At 52.1% G+C, this 19,138-nt stretch overlaps 2 protein-coding genes across 5 annotated transcripts; both read right to left on the bottom strand.

The window, feature by feature from the left end:
• Nucleotides 1–395: 395 nt before the first annotated feature.
• On the bottom strand, nt 396–11,690 carry LOC126486668 (dermokine-like). Of its 4 annotated transcripts, XM_050119025.1 has the most exons (12): nt 11,541–11,690; nt 10,107–10,166; nt 9,915–9,962; nt 9,472–9,519; nt 6,103–6,159; nt 5,475–5,519; nt 4,087–4,134; nt 3,930–3,971; nt 3,551–3,622; nt 2,124–2,150; nt 1,968–2,015; nt 396–698 (listed from the first exon to the last, which is right to left on the bottom strand). In XM_050119025.1, exons 4-11 carry the CDS (start codon nt 9,502–9,504, stop codon nt 1,968–1,970), a joined length of 372 nt encoding a protein of 123 aa, XP_049974982.1. In that variant the 5' UTR covers nt 9,505–9,519; nt 9,915–9,962; nt 10,107–10,166; nt 11,541–11,690; the 3' UTR covers nt 396–698. The 4 variants fall into 4 exon arrangements, with proteins under 4 accessions (XP_049974982.1, XP_049974983.1, XP_049974984.1 ...); XM_050119026.1 differs by lacking the exon at nt 3,930–3,971; XM_050119027.1 differs by lacking the exons at nt 5,475–5,519; nt 6,103–6,159; nt 9,472–9,519; ... (1 more) ...; nt 10,107–10,166; nt 11,541–11,690 and adding an exon at nt 5,138–5,249.
• On the bottom strand, nt 9,825–17,901 carry Dmkn (dermokine). The gene is made up of 10 exons (XM_050119066.1): nt 17,524–17,901; nt 17,123–17,290; nt 16,974–17,030; nt 16,726–16,770; nt 16,393–16,581; nt 14,822–14,884; nt 11,866–12,015; nt 11,541–11,588; nt 10,107–10,166; nt 9,825–9,962 (listed from the first exon to the last, which is right to left on the bottom strand). The coding sequence occupies exons 1-10, from the start codon at nt 17,899–17,901 to the stop codon at nt 9,825–9,827; spliced, it is 1,296 nt and encodes a 431-aa protein (XP_049975023.1).
• Between the last annotated feature and the right edge of the window lie 1,237 nt (nt 17,902–19,138).

Genomic DNA, 19,138 nt, shown 5'->3' with positions numbered 1-19,138 from the left:
AGATACAGCACTCTGTCTCTCTCCTTAGCCTAGTCAGTGAGTCTGCAACCCATAGATATCCAGTTTTAGCATCAGCTGAGCCCGGGGGCCCAGCTAAATTTTCAGCAGAGTTTAACATAGTACATGGGCACGGGGGTCTTTCAAGTATGGGGATCTTTCACTGTAAGCGTGGTATTTGTACGTTAGGCAAAAATTGTTTTTGCAGGTGGAGAAACTTGCAGAAAGCTGGGAGCTAGCTGCGACCCGTGTTACCCAAACTGAAGCCCAGGTCTCTCCAGTCACTCACATCTTTCATTCCACTCCCAGGAGAAAAGTGCTCAGCCACCGACCCACCTTTCCATCCACCTACACCCTGGTCGGCAGATTCGTATTAAAGAACAACAAGTTGAGAAATCTAAGGAAAACGAAGAAGTCATGTTTTATTTCCACAGGAAGATTTGAAGGAAGGGAGTTCCTATTGCGTTGTTGGGGGAACTTCCAGTTGCACACAGGACAAAGGGAAGAAACTGGCTGGTTATCAACGAGACACCACAGCTGAACGGGGAGGATGAGGACAGTCAAACCAGGTCCCCAGGTGGGATGATGGGGTGTCAACACCCAGGTGGGTCTGGCACAGTAGAGAGAACTGTGGATAAGTACAGCCAAGCTCCCTGAAGACCTGTGTTCTTGAAGCGTCAGCAGTGACTAGAAGGAATTTTCTAGAAGAAAAAAAGATGCAAGAGGAGAAAAACAGATGATATAACACACACACATACCCGCCCATCGATAAAGAGCGAACCCTTCCATGAAGATTCCTACCTCGTCCACTTTCAATCCCCGCCCCCCTTTATACTTCTATAGAAAACAAATTTTGTGGTCTCACTAGGGTACTCAGTAACCACTTTTCCAGGCCAGGCATGGTGGTGTGCACCTGTGTCTCCACACCCGGGAGGCTGAGGTGAGAGAATTAGGAGTCTGAAGCCCCCTGAGCTACATAGAAAGACCCTGTCTCAAAAATGTGAAAAAGAACACCACCAAGAACAATAAACTTCCATCCTGGGGTCTTAATTCACCGTGCCTCTGAACCTTTACCTCCCGAAAGGCTCGCACGTCTGTAGGTACCAGGTACCACAGGCCAGCCTTCTCCTTGGTCCTGTACTTTTGCTGTCCCTCTCTGGTCAGCCCTTTATTCTGCCCTCGCTCTCTCACTCATAGACAGCCTGAACCGTTTTCCAGGCCCCACAAGGAGGGTGCTCTTCTTAATCCCTCTTCAGTATCCACCCCGAGGAAACTGGGCTGCTGCTGCTGCTGCTGCTGCTGCTGCTGCTGCTGCTGCTGCTGCTGCTGCTGCTGCTGCTGCTGCTTGTTGAGGTCCAAAGAAATGCCCCGCTCCCAGCCTGCCTAAGAAGAGGCTACTCTACTCCTGGCATTCAGTCTTGTGTGGCCCACTCTTGGGATATTTTGTTTGTGCTCAAACAGATAAAGCTTGCCTGAAGATGAGTGTGCAGAGCTAAGCCACTAGTTAGTCATAGAGGTCAGGCAGTGTTGGCACACACCTTTAATCCCAGCACTCAGGAGGTAGAGGTAGATGGGTCTCTGTGAGTTCAAGGCCACCCTGGGCTACACAAGATCTATCCAGTCTAAAAGAGAATCAGAGCCAGGCAGTGGTGGCTCACACCTTTAATCCCAACACTCCCAGTACTTGGGAGTCACACGCCTTTAATCCCAACACTAGGGAGGTGGAGACAGGAAGGGATATAGCTGGGCGGAGAGAGGAATATAAGGCTGGAGGAGACAGCAGCTCAGCATTCAGTCTGGGGACTTGTAGAGACGGGATACCCCATTCGGTCTGAGGATTTCAAAGAGGTAAGAACTAGTGGCTGGCTGCTCTGCTTCTCTGATCTTTCAGCTTTCACTCCCTAATATCAGAGTCCAGGTTTTTGTTATTAAGACCAATTAGAATTCGTGCTACACACTTGGACACTTACCTACCAAAACTTCAGCCACTTCAGCAGGCCAGGTTGTGCCCGGGAAGCCTGCAGGACAAGGAGAATAGCTGAGCAGACATCACACTGTTACCTCCACCCTCAGCAGCCTCGGGTACCCTGGTCTCCAGCTGCATCTCCTCAAGCCCCCATACTCACCGAGGACGATGAAGGTGTGACTGCTCCCTGGAAAAGAGACGATCGAAGGAGGTGACACAGCGTCATGGCAACCCTCGTTAGGCTCTACCTTGGCCTCAGGTTCCCCAAGGGCCCCCTCCCCACACCCCACACACATGCGCACACAAGCCAACATTTTCAGCTAAGTCCTTCAGGTTGGCTGCAGATATTCAGTCTATGATTTTTCCCCCACAGCATGTGTTTAATCCAGGATGATACTGAATAATGGTCGCCAAACACCACACAACACGATGGAGAAGCAGATCTCCCCTGTTCATGGGATGGTGGAAGTCAACCTTAGACAGAGGCCAGAGAGCCTCATACATACTAGGCAAGTGTCCTACCGCTGAGCTATGTCCCTAGCCCTTTTTTGATCCTTATATTTTGAGACAGACTCTCTCCAAGTTGTCCAGGCTAGATGTGAACTCTGGAATCCTCCTGCCTCAGTCACCATCCCCACCCCAACCCAGGTGACTGGGATGTTTGGTCGCCAGGCTAAGAGTTCTCTAATCTTAGAAGCAGGTTCTTTGCCCAGGGCTTTCACTGTCTGAGAAATCGAAGGAAGTCCCTGGCCTGGCTTTTCTTTGAGAGCCTAATTAGAGTCTACCATAGTCTCTCTCTGATATAATAATGTCACCTTGCCTATTTCCTGAATGGTTGGCTGGTTGGCTGCATTGCTAGGAATTGAGCCCAGGGCCTTTCCTCTGCTCGATGGGCACTCTACTGTGGAGCCACACCCCGATCTCCTAAGACTGACTTCTGGTTTCTTGTTGTTTATTTTGTATATGTATGTATATGGGCCAGAGTGCACATGTGGAGGTCAGAGGACAGCGTGGAAGAGTCCGCCCTCTCCTTTCACCATGTGCATCCAGGGGATTGATCACAGGTTGTGAGGCTTAGCAGCAAGCCTCTTTACTAGCTGAGCCAGTTCATGGGCCCCTAAGTCTGCCTTGTCTGCAAGTATGCAAAACAAGCCTCTCAAGTGCCCCTTTCCATTATTATTATTATTATTATTATTATTATTATTATTATTATTTCCTTTGAGGCAAGAAGAAATAAGTTTCCCACCAACCAAGAGTCCCTAAACTTGGCTTGTAGGATGAGCTGGGCTACTTCCCTCTGCCCCAGCTGCTGTCCCACAAAGGACAGGAAAACCACACACAAAGCAACTCTGTGTGTTTGGCCTGGCGCCTGTAATCTGTCCATCTGGAAGCATCTCGTTGCCCAGGTTTCACCCGTGCACCTACTTCCAATCTAGTCTCAGGGCAGGGAAGGGAGATGCGCTGGACTCTCCCTCATAAAGTGATGTAATGGAGGAAGGAAGCAAGTCTCTCTGTGCTCCAAAAAGACACAGAGATAGATGGATGGATGGACAGACAGACAGAGAGCAATGCTTTTTCAAGACTCACCTTGGCAGTGGTGGCCTTGGTATAGTATTGCCAGTTATAAGTAGGATTCCCCTGTGGGTTATTGTAGTAGTTCTGGGGAAAACAAGAAGTGCATGGGGTTCAGAGGAGAAGGGACGATGGTGTTCCATTCTGTAATAAACACCCCACTTCTTTACCCAGACAGCAGGTTTCCTAGAAGCCCACCCTGTGGCCCCTCCTTGTAACGTGGCCTTTCTTTCACGTTACCACACAAAGCCAACTGGACACCACTCCATCGGGTCATTCCTCCCCCTCCCTGGTCCCTGTCCCAGCTCCTCAAGTGTGATATGGGAGGTGAGAGTCAGAGACCAGGAGAAAGGGTGGTGTCTACGCCAGGGGGTCAGGGGAGGAGATAGCTTGCCTTGGATGTGACAGCTGAAAACTCTTGTCTTGCTGCTTCAGGCTGAGAAAAGTATCAGGTGGGAGTGGGCAAAAGAGAGAATTTCAGATTAGCCAGCCTTGAGAATGGGGCTGAGAGACCCAGGGCTTTCCAGAAGCCTGTGGACAGCGAGACTCACCTGCTCGGCGCCACCTGCCCTCTTCTGCAACGACGGCAGATCTGGACCCTAAAAAGGAGCCGGAAGCTGTGGTCAGGGGCTCCTAGGTCCTCCAGGCCTTACCAGCTTCCAGACATTGTGCTGCCTCCACTCTACTGCCCCCTGGGGCTCTGCCCATCCCACCCTGCTCCTGTAATAGTCCCGGTTAAGTCCAGTGGGACAGGAGGAGGCTGATGGCTCAGATAGATAGAGAGCACAGGTGTCCACACTCAAGGCTGGGGAGCAATGGGGAAGAGCCAAGTTGGGCAACAGCAGCTGCACCCCCACACAGGCTGCATGATGGGAAGCTCTGAGTGGAGATGGTGCTAGAATAACAAAGGAGATGAACCCACTCGTATCCCTCAGCTCCAGCCAGCCGCGGACCTACACTAGACCCCGCGGCTCCCTCTAGGGCTCTTAATCCTGCTATACTAATGTTATTCTACAGGGTGTTCTTGAGGCTCAGTGATTAGGTTAGTTCCCAGGAAAACAGGCAAGGAAGCATTAACAGCAGTCTTCGGTGCACTCCCCACAGCTCCTCAACATCTGGCAGAGGTAATAAGGATCAAAACTACTCTAGGCAGGGGCTCTACCACTGAGCCATGCCTCAGCCCCTCACTGGGGGATTCTAGGCAGAGGCTCTACCACTGAGCCACACCCCAGCCCTTTACTAGGGGATTCTAGGCAGGTGCTCTATCACTGAGCCACACCCCAGCCCCTCACTGGGGGATTCTGTGCAGGGACACTGGTCCTACATATGTGCATAAGGAGCTCAGGCAGCTTCACCTCAGTTCTGGTTCTCAAAGGCCACTAGTCATGCAGCATTGAGGTGTGGCTTTCTACAAGACACAATGGACCTGCTCATCCTCCCCAAGACCCAACTGCTAAGGCCTCCTACATCCACCCTGAACGCCTGATTCTCCTCGTCTTCCTCCCCTGTAGCCCTTTGCCATTGCTTGAGAGTGGATTCCCAGGTCCTTTCTTCCTCCCCATCTTGGGGATCCCCCTCCACCCACTTGCCCTTGGTACCCACCCAGCTGTGGCTGTCTCCGCACCGGGCCACGCCCAGCAGGATAAGCAGCAGAGCGGAGAAGGTGGCTGACTTCATGGTTCTGCTCCGGTGCGATGAGTCCCAAGCCTCCGGGGCCCTGGGGTTTTATCCTCAGGAGACCCCTCCCACCCTGTTCCTGCTCAGGTGACTCATGGCTTCCCTCTCACTCCTGCTCCACCCAACTCAGGGTTGCTTAATCCAAAGAAAGTGGGAAGGGAAGGTGTCCTTCCTCACCACAGACATCGGGAAGCCATCTACCTATCAAGGGACTGCCAACCCTGAGCCCCTAGAGCTAAGCTGCCTCCCCCCACCCCCTTACCTCAATCTGCTTCCAGTTGAAGAAAGGAGTCTTGCGTTTGAAATTCTGGAAGGAGAAGAGGAGATGAGACAGTGCCCACGGTGCCAGAACTCAGAGGGTAGGAGAGACAACACACCGGGCAGGGTGCCAGGTGGCTGGCTGTAGGACAGGCCAGGTGTGGCTTGGGGGTGGATGAAGACAAGCATGCGGGAAATTGGGGGTGCTTGAGTTTGAGACCACGTCGGGGATAAAATATAATGAGACGGCCTATCTGAAAGATGAGAAAGGCCCTCAGGTGGGGTGGTGCACACCCTGAACCCTGCACTCAGAAAGCGAGTCAAGAGGATTGTGAGCTCCAAGCTAGCCTGTGTTACACAGCGAATCCAAGGCCAGGCTGGGCTAGCTAGCAAGCTCAAAGCCAGCTAGGGCTACAGCTGAAGAGAGGGAGGGGGAGCCGGGGGTGTCGCTTAGTAGCAGAGCGCTTACTTAGCACGCGCAGAGCTCTGTGTTCAGTCCCCAACACTGGGGAAACGAAGCAAACACCCCCAAAAGAGACACGATGTTTGCAGTAGGTGAGCTATAGCTGCTTTGAGGGAGATAGATGGGGGGGCGGGATCCCCAGGTCTTTGGAAAGTGGGATTTCTCCTACCTCCCAGAGTCTGCGGAAGTAGAGTAAGGCTCGAGTGCTGGGAGGTGGGAGGTGGCCCTGTGAACAGAAGATGGGGAACAGGTTAGCAGGGAACCCCCGCCACTGCTCACCTAAAGCCCTGACTCCCGCTCCCGCCTCCTTTCAGCCTTCAAAGAGATGCCTTGTAACTAATGTGTGCAAGGGATTCTGGGAATCTCTAGGTACACCAGAACCTGGAAGGAGAACAGAGAACAAGAGCGATCGGCTAGAGGTCCAGGCTGTGTGCCTGCCCAGACCTGGCTCTGTCCCTCTCCTGGATACAACACAACTGTCACAAACCCCTCAGGACCCAGGGCTGCCAGTCGCCAACACATCTCCCTACCCCCTCCCAGGGCAACACTGGAGGCAAAGAAAGGAACGGAGACCAGCAGTGTGGGACAGCTACGGTTTATTTCCAGGGGGCAGGGTGAGAGTCAGGACTGAGGGTATGGTGGGACTCCCATCCAGCTGGTAGCTCCTCGTCTGGTGGTCATGGTTTGCGAGAGCTCCCTTTGTCCTGAACGGAGAAATGGGTTCTAAGAGGAAGCTGGGGGAGTGGGTATCTCTGGGGAGCACTGGGCAGGGGAAGGCTAGCAGGGAACACTGCTCTCAGATTCTGCCTGGATCTTTTAAGACACACACTGTCCTCAGTCCACACAAGCCGGATATCCCTGGTTGGGCTCATGCCCCTCCCCTCGCTCATCCTACTGGCTGAAGTAGGCGGCTCAGCTCTCCCAACCCCCTCCCACTGGGGAAGCCAGATGCCCTACCCTGCCCATCTCTGGCTACCCCTTTCTTCTAGACTGACCTGCTAGGAGGCCAATCCCTGTGAATCCCACCTAGCTAGCATTCCCCAGATGGGCAAAAATGCTTGGTACAGTGCTAGACTGTGCCGTGGTCTCCTAGGGGATCGTTAGTCCCTCAAGGACCTCAGCAAGGAAGCTTGCCCTACTAGAAGCTGACATATATATCAGCAGACCCCTCACTCAAGGTACGGTGGTACATGCCTAGAATCCCAGCACTCAGGCAGCTGAGTCAGGAAACGCTAAAGTTTGAGGTAAACCCAGGCTACCTAGTGAGTTCAAGGCTAGCCTGAGCTATATTGGGAGGCTTTGTCTCAAAATTAAATAATAAGGTACAAAAACAGAATTTATTTTGTTCATTTAAACTAGAAATGTATTGCAACCAGGAAATACCCATCTCTCATACTGCTGCCCCATTCCCTCGATGTCAAACAGGCTTTCCTGAGATGTGGGTAATTCTGCCCCCTTTCACCACTGCCGCTGTCCCATAAAGGGTGTTTTAGGATAAGGATTAAAATTTCAGCAGCACAAAGAGCCAATCGGGTGACTAGAATGCTTGACAGGCAGATCAGAATAGTCACTAGAGAACCCACAGTACAGAGTAGGGGCATTCTCTGTACCATGGACAGAGGTCCCAGAGGGGCCAGATCTTTCGAGATGAGTCAAGCGCCTAAATCATGAAGTGAAATCATCCAATTTTTAAAGTTTGGCAAGTAATTCGTGTTCTTTTTATTCTTAATGTGTCTTGGTGATTCATGAGAAGGTCACCTGGACCTCTTGGGTGTGTACTATTGTTTCTTAACAGCCTCCAATTTTCCTGAGTCTGTGTATCAACCCTGTTATTCCAGCTACTCAGGAAGCTGAGGCAGGAGGATTATGAGTTCAAGGACTGCCTTGACAACTTAGTGAAACTCTGTCTCAAAATAAAAAGTGAAAAAGAATGCTAGAGATGTGGCTCAGCTGTAGAGCCCCTGCCTAGAATCCCCCAGTGAGGGGAAGGAGGCGTAGCTTAGTGGTAGAACACTTTGTCTGGATCTCTTTTGGTCCTAGGTTCAATCCCAAACACTGAAAAAAAAAATATTGTTTAAACTAAAATTAGGGCTGGAGGCATGGCTTAGTGTTTAAGAGTACTTGTTCTTGTAGCGAACAGAGTTCAGATCCCAGCAACTACATCAGGCTGGTTACAACTGCCTGTAACTCCAGCTCCAAGTGATCCAATGCCCTCTTCTGGCCTCCATGGGTAATGCTTCCCAACACACAGAGACAGACACAAATAACAAAACTGAAAAATTTTTTTAAAGTAAACTTTAAAAAAAAAAAAGGAAAAATAAACTCCAAGTTAGCTTTTTAAAAGTGGCATAACAGGCCCATTTGCCGCCCGCAGTCCCAGCTTCTGCCTGGAGAATTCGGGTTTCTCTTTGCCCTTCATCCTCTCATTTCCCAACAAATTGTCATGTTGTCAAGTTATCCTGGCCAGGGGCATCCACTGTGAGAGGGATGGGTAGGGCAGGGAGGAGAAAAGGTTTCTCTGCCGAGCTGTGAGGCTTACACACTAGCAGGGTCTCTCCCAAGACCTGTCATGCATCTGGTTCTCAGCAGCTCCCCCTGTCCATTTTCCTTGTCTCTCTGGGTTTTTTAGTCTACATATGGCTTTGTACATCCATGCGACTCCTCATGCAGCAAATTCCCGAGGATCGTGTCTACTCAGTCTGCCTAATCCCTTTTGTGTAGAGCTGGGGATTGAACAGAGAGTTTCACCCGTGTTAGGTAAGCAGCTCTACCACTGGGCCATGCACTCAGCCCCTCACCGGGGGATTGTAGGCAGGGGCTCTACCACTAAGCCACATCCCCAGCCCCTCACTGGGGAATTCTAGGCAGGGGCTCTACCACTGAGCCAGGCCCCAGCCCCTCACTGGGGGATTCTAGGCAGGGCTCTACCACTAAGCCACATTCCCAGTCCCTCACTGGGGAATTCTAAGCAGGGGCTCTACCACTAAGCCACACCCCCAGCCCCTCACTAGGGAAGACTAGGCAGATGCTCTACCACTGAACCATGCCCCTAACCCCTCACTGGGGGATTCTATGAAGGGACTCCACACTGAGTTTCAACTCAGACCTTCACTGATGGGTTTTAATTTTGAGACATTATCTCCTTAAATTGCCTAAGCAGGTTATGAACTCACTCTGTAGTTCAGGGTGGCCTCAAATTTGCCAGCCCTACCACCCTTTCTTCCCAAATTGCAGGGACTACAAGCCTGCATCTCACAGGTCTAAAGGGGAGACTGAGATTGACGATTCATCTGGTTCTTTAAGCTGAGATATTAAAGACCCCCCCCACTGCTCATTGCAAGTGCCCAACAATTTCTGGGTTCACCCTATCTTCCCAGGTCTCCATGGCCCCCTACTTGTGGACCCATTCAGTTTGAGTGTTTGCCTTAACACCTTAGCAGTCTTCGTTACTACCCCCTGCCACACCATGAAGGCGGCTAGCTCTCCTCTCTGGTCCTCTGCTCTCAAATCAGCGAGGGCGTGGCCTTCGGGCCCTTACCTTGTTTATGGCATCCCAGTTAATAAAAGGCATCTTGGATTTAAAATTCTGCAGGGAAAACAAAAGGAAATGAAACAGTGTTTGTTTTGTTTTGTTTTTAGCCAGAAAAGGTCAAGGGCTGAGCTGGAGAGATGGCTCCGTGGTTAAGAGCTCAGGATGCTCTCCCCAGAGGTCCTGAGTTCTATTCCCAGCAACCACATGGTGGCTCACAGCCATCTGTAACTCCAGTTCCAGGAAATCCGATGCTCTCTTCTGGCCTCTGCTGACACCAAGTACACATATGTGTGCACACAAACATATGTGCAAGCCAAGCACTCATATGCATGAAATTTTAAAGATATTAAAGGAGAAGGTCAAGGCCGTGGCTTTTTCTTGGGATGTGGGGGACTGAGGAAGTGGGGTTGCTTCTCCTCAGTGGTGCCGAGCAAGCTTGCCAAACTTACCTCCCAGAAACTGTCAAAGTTGAAAGGCGAAGAAGACGGGTCAGAGTTCTAAGGAATGGATGAGAAACAGCGGGAAGTTAAGAGTCTGCTTTGTGAGCAAGAGGCAGGAGATACGGTGTCAGGAAGGAACAAGACACAAGGATGCCTGGCACCCCAGTCCCAGCCCAAGGTGGAGTAAGTACGGCCACTCACCAAGGTTTTGAGTCCACTGACAGCTTCATTGCGCCCATCGTCCCCATTGTACCCATGCTCCTGGGAAGCTGGAAGGAAGCCGTGTTCAAGGCTCATGTCCACCTGCCAGACTATTCCAGGCCCGCCCATCTCCTCCACTGGCCCCACATCTCTTCTCTCTCCCACGCCTGAACTCCCAGCTCAACAATGACTTCACCCACACAGCTGACCTGATCTCTTGAGACGTGCATTCACTGTGTAGCCCAGGCTGGCCTTGAACTTGCAGTGATCCCCCTGCGTTGCCTCCCAGGCTTACAGGAGTGATGGTGATCCACCATGCCTGACTGCCACATTTTCGCCTCCATTGCCTTTTTTTTTTTTTGGTTTTTCGAGACAGGGTTTCTCTGTGGCTTTGGAGCCTGTCCTGGAACTAGCTAGCTATTGTAGATCAGGCTGGCCTCGAACTCAGAGATCCGCCTGCCTCTGCCTCCTGAGTGCTAGGATTGAAGGCGTGCGCCACCATTGCCCAGCTTGCCTCCACTTTCTTCTGCCTGGCCCCGACAAAGACCAGTGAGAATGATGAGAAACGTGTGGCCCCACTGTGTGCCAAGCACCACAGCGTAGGTCATATTGAGGTGACTTTATTTCTCCGGAAGTGGCCAACAGTGTCAGTTCTGTCTGCTTGTCTGGACCCTGAATCACCTGGGTTTGATTATGGTACAGAAAAGTCTAGAGTTGCTAAGGTAGGTGAGCAGATCAGGGTTCACTAAGAGGTCAATTGACTTGTCCGAAAATCATAGATGATGAGCGGTGGACTTGACTTTTAACCCCCACCCTGATACCCAAAGTTCAGCAATTTTCTACTTCTCAATATTTATGTATTAGGTATATTGAAATGAACATATGTATATGTATATATACACACATATGCATGCATATTCTCTTGACCTCTATGGGTGGAGCAGGAATCACTGGGAATTGAATCTAGGGTTTTACGTATGTTGAGCAGGGGCTCTACCACTGAGCCACACCCCCAGCCCCTCACTGTGGGATTCTAGGCAAGGGCTCTACCACTGAGCCACACCCCAGCCCCTCACTGGGGGGATTCTAGGAAGGGGCTCTACCACTGAGCCATACCCCAGCCCCTCACTGGGGGATTCTAGGCAGGGGCTCTACCACTGAGCCACACCCCAGCTCCTCACTGGGGGATTCTAGGCAGGGGCTCTACCACTGAGCCACACCCCAGCCCCTCACTGGGGGATTCTAGGCAGGTGCTCTACCACTGAGCCACACCCTAGTTATCTTTTATTTTTTACAATAGACTCTCTCCAAGTTGCTAGTTCAACTAGCGTTGAACACGCTATAGATTAGGCAGTCCTTAAATTTTTTTTCTCTTGGCATTCTGTCCCACTCTCTACTGTCCCTTCTGCTAAGCCACCCTGACCCCTGACTCACCTGGTAGTCATGGGAGCCCCCAAGGAGACGGCTGCTTTCTCTACTTTCCTAGGGAGACAGACATAAAGCACAGAAGTCAGTTTAAGGGAAGGTAGGATAGAGGGGTGCAGGGGTGCCAGGGTGGAGAGAGGAGTGTGAGCAGCGCCTTCCCTCCTGAGACTCCTCTAGATATTGCTCCAACATCTCAGGGGTGGGCCGGTGACTGCTCACTCATGCTTACTAATACATCAGCATCTGCTACTATCCATTTCTCCAGAACCCACAGAAGTATGACTAAGTCATTTCCATCTTCCCCTGGCCGGGCTGCTGGACTAAACTGACAGACTAGAAACTCCAGGTGTCTGCACTGGGCAGAAATGGGGTGGCCGCTGGTGCCTGTACGGGGCGGAAAGGGGTGGCCACCGGTGCCTGCACGGGGCGGGAAGGGGATGGCTGCTGGTGCCTTCATTGGGCGGGAAGGGGTGGCCGCTGGTGCCTGTACCAGGCAGAAGGGAGGTAGCCGCTGGTGACGGCACACATGTGGCTATGCTGCTTAGGCACCTCCCCAGTTAGAGATCAGCAGCTCCATTGTCTGTTCCTCATTCCCACTGGGGACCTGGCCAGAATGTGGGATACCTGCCTTGTTGTAGGGCCCTGGTCTCCCTTATTCCTGGGGTGCATTCGCGGGGATAGTTTATGTTCAGCTAACTAAGCTTCCGGTGTGTTTCTGTGCTCTCCCTGCCCCTTCTGGTGTTTAGCTGCAGGTCTTTTACTCCTTTGTTAATATGGTAATTTCCCACCTGCCTGGGCGGAGATCCTTGTGCAGCAGTTAGGTACATAAGGATTTCCCCAAGTCTGAATAAACGGCATTCGGCTGATCTCCTTTCGAATGACCCTGGTCTCTCTGTGTGTTCTTTCAATCTCCAGGCCCTTGCTCGACTCGTGTACGGTACAGTGGCGCACGAACTGTACCAAGGGTGTAACACAAAATCGGGTGTTACACCTTGTTAGTATTACTACCGAAGACTGGTACACGCAAAGTATCTACTCTCAAAAGCTGCCGTCCCCCTGCCCTGATGTCCCCTGAGACCTCTGGGATCTCCCTGTTCTCTGCTAAAGTAACATAAAAGGAAGAAAAGGAGAAAAAAATAAAATTATGTAAGTACTTGTAAATACTAGAGAATAGTAGAGACATTTAAAGTAATACACCTGGGAGATAGAGATGGCTCAGAGGTTAAGAGCATTGCCTGTTCTTCCAAAGGTCCTGAGTTCAATTCCCAGCAACCACATTGTGGCTCACAATTATCTGTAATGGGGTCTGGTGCCCTCTTCTGGCCTGCAGGCATACACAGAATAATGTATACATAATAAATAAATAAATATTTAAAAAATAAAACAATACACCAATGGCAGCGACCACAGAAACAGCCATGACGTTGTTGACTCCCTTTGGTATTTGCTCTTTTCTGTTTGTTTTGTTTTTCAGGACAGAGTTTCACTCTAGCCCTGGTTTTCCTGGATCTCACAGAGATCTGCCTGCCTCTGCCTCCCACGTGCTGGTACTAAAGCTGACTCCCTTTGTTCTTAAAAGTGATTTAAAAAAATAAATCAACTGGGCAGTGGTGGCACATGCCTTTGATCCCAGCGTTTGGAAAGCAGAGAAAGGTGGTTATCGGTGAGTTCAAAGGGAGCCTGGTCTAGAGAGTGAGTTCGAGGACAGCCCGGTCAGTTGCATGGAGAATCCCTGTCTCTAAATAAATAAATAATAAAGGAACAAGAGTTAAAAACCTGAAAGAGTTCCTCTCAAAACCTGGGAGCTCATAAAAGTCAGCACCCTAATATACAGGTTCTTCGGAGAGCTGCCTCTGCTCAGTCTTTCTCGCCTGTCCATCCTTCTCATCCTGCCCCTTTCCCAGTGACCTCCGCTGCCACCAGGGCCCAGCCCAGAAACCTCATTATCTCCAGGGAACGGATGAGAAACTCAGAGTCCCAGCCCCACACCAGATCTGCTGGCTCAACCTGCACTTTGCACAAGACCTCTAGGTGTGGACAGGAGTGTCACACTTGCTCAGCCAGCATCACTGCGGGTACTGACCCTAGTGCCCAGATTTCCAGAATAGCTAAGGAGGGTGCATATGTGCGCTACTAGAGTTCACTGGATTCTGGCCACCGGCCAGGGATGGGATGTTTGAAATGTCTGTCACACCTGTGACTCTGGCACTCGAGAGACAGAGGCAGGAAGATCAAAAGTCTTAAGTTAGCCTGGGCTTGAGTGAGAGAGGGCCTTTCTCAAAAATAAATGAAATCAGACTGGTTTACGCAGGAATTTCTCGTAGCCTCGTCTGGATGTAAAGCCAAGCATAAGGCATAGGGTTTGCCATCCGTGTTTAAGGCCTGTTTGGGCTACTGTTTAGGGAGTTCAAGGCCAGCCTAAGGAACTTAGTGAGCCCCAGTCTCAAGATAGAAGCTAAAAGAAGCTGGGCTTTGTGGTTTATGCCTGCAATCTCAGCATTTACAAAGCTAAGGCAAAAGGATTGTTCTGTGTTTCAGGCCAGTTGAACCGACCCTGTTAGGGAGGTCTTGTCTAAAAAAGAAAGAAAAGGAAGGAAGGAAGGAAGGAAGGAAGGAAGGAAGGAAGGAAGGAAGGAAGGAAGAAAGGAAGAAAGGAAGAAAGGAAGAAAGGAAGAAAGGAAGAAAGAACAGAAAATGAAGACCAGTTCCAAGGTGGTAAATTTGCCTAGAATTTAGCACTGAGGGGCTAGGGAGGGCATGGCTGCTCAGCAGTTAGAGCACCTGCCCAGAATGCCCCAGTGAAGGGCTGTGGCTCAGTGGTAAAGCGGATGCCTAGCAAGAATAAGGCCCATGGTTCAATCCCTGGCAGCTCACACATGCATGCTCGCACACACATGAGGAATGCTGTCCAGTTGTCCACTGTGACTTAGGAGACTTGGGTTTTTAGGGGTCTATGCTTGGGTTCCCTGCAGGGATTGGATGGAGGTGAGCATCAGTAATGATGGCTGAGCAGAGCGTGCTCCTGAGGCCACAGCACAATCACAATAACAAAAAGTTTGTCTCTCACCTGATTCCCAGATCCTCCAGCCGTGCGTGCATCATCCCCTGGGTTGTCACACTGTGGAGGAAAGATTTTTTTCTCAATCTCCCAGTGATCTACAATCTCAGCCCCCATGTCAGCATAGCAATCAGCTCCCCTCGGGAGGCAGCAATGCCCCCCACGTTCAGCCAAGCCCCACCCCGACTCCTCTTCCAGCAACTGGGTCCACATGTACACCCTGGCCACTCACCTCGGGTCTGTTCCCACCACCACTTCCACCTCTGCTGCCCGAGGATGAGGACGAGCCAGTTCCCTGCAAGGAAAGAATCCTCATAGTGTCGTGTGCGCAGAGGGACCCAGGAGTCCCCAGCCATCTCTCCAGTCTCCATTCTTTCCTCACCTATGGCCAACTGGTTGCTAGAGGCCGAACTTTAGTACAAGAAGAAGGCCAAGTATGGCCCAGGGTTTAGAAATACACCGTGCCCTTCGGGGTCTGAGCTGTTAGCTCTCCAACACACACACACGGAAATGCTCACACATGCACATGACTCTAAGACGCTGCCATTGGTGGGGAGGCTGAAGAGATGACTCAGAGGTTAGGAGCACATACTCTTCCAGAGGACCCGAGTTCGGTTCCCAGTGCCCATGTTGGGCAGCTCACAATCGCCTGTAACTGCAGCTTCAGAGACCCATCAGTCTGGCCTCCATGGGCACCTGCACACATGAACACGTACCTACATACACATACACACCTCATAAAAAATTGTTTTAAAGAACTGCCACTAGGGGGCAGGCTAGAGCCCGCTCTGACCCAACCCTTCTTTATGCACCCCTTCTTAGAACAAAACGGGATACCCTAGAGTCCTTACCCTGGAGAATGAATAGCCTTCATCAAAATTAGACGTTTCTATGTCCTGAATAGAGAGAGAGGGTTCTCAGACTGCATGCAAAGCCACCGGTGGCGTCAACAGCGGCTTTATTTATTCATTTGTCCATGTAGCCCAGGATAGCCTTGAACTCATTACGTAGCCATGGATGACCTTAACTCCTGACCCAGCAGCCACCCCCAGAAAGCTAGGATGAGAGGAGTGTGTCACCACACTTGGCTCACATGGGATTGGTGATGGGACCCAGGACTTTGGACATGCTAGGTGAGCACTGTGTATCCACTGAGCACCTCCTTTGACTGGGACCGTTCTCAGACCCCTAAGGTGTGACATCCCTGTGTGGCCCGAGTTTGGACATCCTGTCTTGTAGCTCATCTCTAAGGTGCCCCTCTGGTTCTCCCACCATCACGTGGGGGCCTGACAGGTGCCGTCTATATCACAGCTGTTCTTAAGTCTCTATGGGTACAACCCATCTCTCCCCACCCCATTCTTCCTGAAGCATCCCAAACAAGTGGGGGCAGACTTGTCTACTTTGTTTGAGATGCAGCCCTGGTTGGCCTCAAACTCACAGCAATCCTCCTGCCTTAGCCTTCTAGGTGCTGAAAAGAACACTATTATCCTATGCCCACCTGTCTCCTCCGGCCCCTCACCCTCAGCTCTACTCAGCAAGGAGCAAAGGTTAGACCTGAACCAGAACTCTCCCACCATGGCAGCAGGCACAGGAAAGGAGTAAGTGATGTAGGAAGTCAGTGCCCCTTCGTAAGGAACCCTGTTATTAGGGCTGGGCGGGTGGGGAACCAGGGCTGAAGGAGTCCCAGGGTGACCACTGTCACTGACACCATCCACTCTAGAGCTGTTGACAGCTTTAAGGGAAACCCCAGAGCCTGGGTCCTCATCATCAGGACCGTCACCTCAACCTAAGGAAGCAACTTACCCGGGACCCAGAACCACTGTTGCCACTGTTGCCTTGGCCACCATTGCCGTGGCCACCGTTGCCATGGCCACCGTTGCCATGGCCACCGTTGCCATGGCCACCGTTGCCATGACTATTGCCATTGCTGCCACCTTGACTATTGCCACTGCTGCTACCATGGCCACCATTGCCACCACCACTGCTGCTTCCCTGTGGGCAGAAGAACAGAGCAACAGGTAAGAACAGGGCCCCTGCGCTTGTCCTTGACCCCTTCCTTGGCCTTGCACGACCTCAGCCCACCTAGGAAGCAGTGCATCCCAGCCTCCCCAGTCCTGAACCACAGGCTCCTCTTACCCCATAGTTGCTTTCACGGGAGTCAGATGGTGGGGGGTTGGTACACTGTGAATGGAAGGGGACACCCAAGGGCAGAGTGTCAAAGCCACCTCCACAGGCCAGGCCTCTTTGCCGCCTGTGTCCTGACTTCCTCGCCCCCTTCCACTTCCCTCCATCTTCCCTGGCCTGTGACCTCCATCCCTTCCCTCCCCCTCTTCCTTTCCTCTTTGTCCTTCCCCTGTTCTGTCCCATGCACTCTTCTATCTTACCCCTGAGTTCTGGTTGCTGCCTCTCACTGACCCGTAGCCAGGTTGAGCCACGGCTCCCTGCAGGGAGGGTGAAACCCAGTTTAGAAACCAGAGGATAAGAAGAGGTGGGGAGGGCAGGATCAATGGATGGATCTGGGTGGTGACTTTACCTGAGCACTGGCCTCATAGTTGAATGACCTGCCATCGCCACCCTGACCCATAGAGCCACCCAGAGAGTTGGTTCCAAAGTTGCCTTGTGAGGCCCAGGGAGTCCCTTGACCACCGGGATTACCATGGCCTCCTTGAGAGCCAAGCATTCCGTGGCCTCCAGATGTCCCCTGAAAGGACAACACACACATCCTTAGTGTGCCCATCTCTGACACTCACAAGAGAGAGGGAACCAACACAATGGGGGGGGGGGAGTCTATACGGTAGAAGACTCACAACAGCAAAAGAAAGAGTCCCAGGCAGCCACCAAGGAGCCATCTGGTCGCCCTCTGACCCACTTCTCAGGATTCCTGCTGCAGCCACCCTCAGCCCCATCGGTACTCCCAGCTTCCCGACCACTCACCCAAGACTCGGAGTTGTGGACAGCGTCCATCCCGCGTCGAATGACATCCTCGGCCTGTCTGCCAACCTGGTTGCCACTGTTCCCCAGAGATCGTGCTGCTTCCCCGAGCCTGTGGTCGAAAGCATCCCCTCTGGCCCCCCTCAGTGCATAGCCGCCTTCCTCTCCATGCCCCTGACCAAGGGCATCCTGGATCCCGGAGCTGGCTGCTTCTTTGGCCCCTTGGCCCACAGCCTCTCCAACTCCCTGGCTAACAGCATCTCCCATTCCTTGAGAAGCGCTTGCTCCTATGCCTTCTCCTCCATTCTGCAGTGGGCTGGCTGTCCCACTCCCCAGACACAGGGTCAGCAGGAGACAGGCCAGGGACCCTCTCAGCTTCATCTCTCCCCTGAGGATCTTTGCAGCCCAATGTGGTTCTTGCTCCCTTCTCTCTTCCTCTGGACTATGGAACCTCCTGCCTTTCTTTCTTCCTCTGCTTTCCTGCTCTTCCTCCCTCAGGACCCACAGCCCTTCTCTCTCTCTTCCCAGACTCCCCTGCTTTCCAGAATCGTCCTTCTTGCCACTGCCCCTTATACTGTAGGTTGGGAGAAGGTAGCAGGGCTGGGCAGCACAAGGTCCCTCCTCCAGTGACTCAGGGCCTACCCACCGATAGGGTAATGAAGCTTAATTGTGAGTGAGAGCCTGTGTTGAAACAGAGAGCCAGCCGGACATAAGGGAGGGAGGGGGAAGACGAGGTTGAGACGGATGCAAAAGTGTTCCAGTTGCCTAACCACAGGAATTTGGGGCACAGGGTGGGGACCGGAGCATCTGAGGAGATAGGTGTTGATGTCTTCTGGAGGTGGCAGGGTGGGGGTACTTAGGAAACAGGAATCACAAGCAGGTGAGACCCCAGGGATAGAAGGTCAGGGAAGCAACAACGATAGGGGACCCATCCCAGGTAAGCCAGCAAGATCAGGGGGCATGAGGACAGGAAAGAGGTGGCCCTTTCTTGGCACCTTCTTAAGTTCAGCAGGCATTCCCTGCTCTCATCTCTCCCCTAGCATGCCTCCCCACCTGCAGGTGACTGTTCTTGCCCAGCCCAGGAGACATTGGGAACTCTGGAACGTCTGTTAAGGTCTGAGGACTTTGGTATTGAAGGAGTGGAACACCTCTGAGCAGCCAAGCCAGGAAGGGTTTGGGCACCTGTCATGGAGAGCTCAGGGGCCCTGGGCGAGGAGCAGGGGAGCTGGGCGGGTCAGCTACCCCCAGGGGAAGAGTAGGCGGGAAAGACCAAGCCTCTTTTGGGAGCTGACCCAGACACCCATCCTGTTTACCTGAACGGAGGGCCGTGTGGATCTGTAAGAGTTCATGGTCACTGTGCTGCTTGCCCTTCCCCAGGGGCCAGGGCAGCTCTAGTGAGGGAGGAGGGTCAGCACAAGATCACCCCCTCACCCTCGGTCACAGTTCCAGTGGAGAGCCCCAGCATCCTCCCCACATCTCATCCCTGTTTGACAAGTGTGACTGCTTCTCTGTTCCCAGGGGCACTGGGCCCTCCCACTTGGAACTGTCTTGTATCATCCAGCTTCATCACCTAGTTAGGAGGGGCCAGTTTCCATCTGCCTTTCTCAACGTCTCTCCC

Source organism: Alexandromys fortis, unplaced genomic scaffold, assembly GCF_014885135.2.
Source record: "Alexandromys fortis isolate MF-2015 unplaced genomic scaffold, M_Fortis_MF-2015_v1.1 scaffold_140, whole genome shotgun sequence".
Taxonomy (NCBI): Eukaryota; Metazoa; Chordata; class Mammalia; order Rodentia; family Cricetidae; genus Alexandromys; species Alexandromys fortis.
This window is presented reverse-complemented; position numbering and strand designations above follow the sequence as displayed.

Coding starts and splice junctions, on each gene's coding strand:
- LOC126486668 (XM_050119025.1), bottom strand. CDS start 9,504: ATGCCTTTTATTAACTGGGATGCCATAAACAAG. Junction 4,135..5,474: donor TCAACTGGAAGCAGATTGAG/GTAAGGGGGTGG, acceptor GCTCCTTTTTAG/GGTCCAGATCTGCCGTCGTT. Junction 3,972..4,086: donor GGGCAGGTGGCGCCGAGCAG/GTGAGTCTCGCT, acceptor TACTTTTCTCAG/CCTGAAGCAGCAAGACAAGA.
- Dmkn (XM_050119066.1), bottom strand. CDS start 17,901: ATGAAGCTGAGAGGGTCCCTGGCCTGTCTCCTGCTGACCCTGTGTCTG. Junction 17,031..17,122: donor ACTATGAGGCCAGTGCTCAG/GTAAAGTCACCA, acceptor CCCTCCCTGCAG/GGAGCCGTGGCTCAACCTGG. Junction 16,582..16,725: donor CCCGTGAAAGCAACTATGGG/GTAAGAGGAGCC, acceptor TTCTGCCCACAG/GGAAGCAGCAGTGGTGGTGG.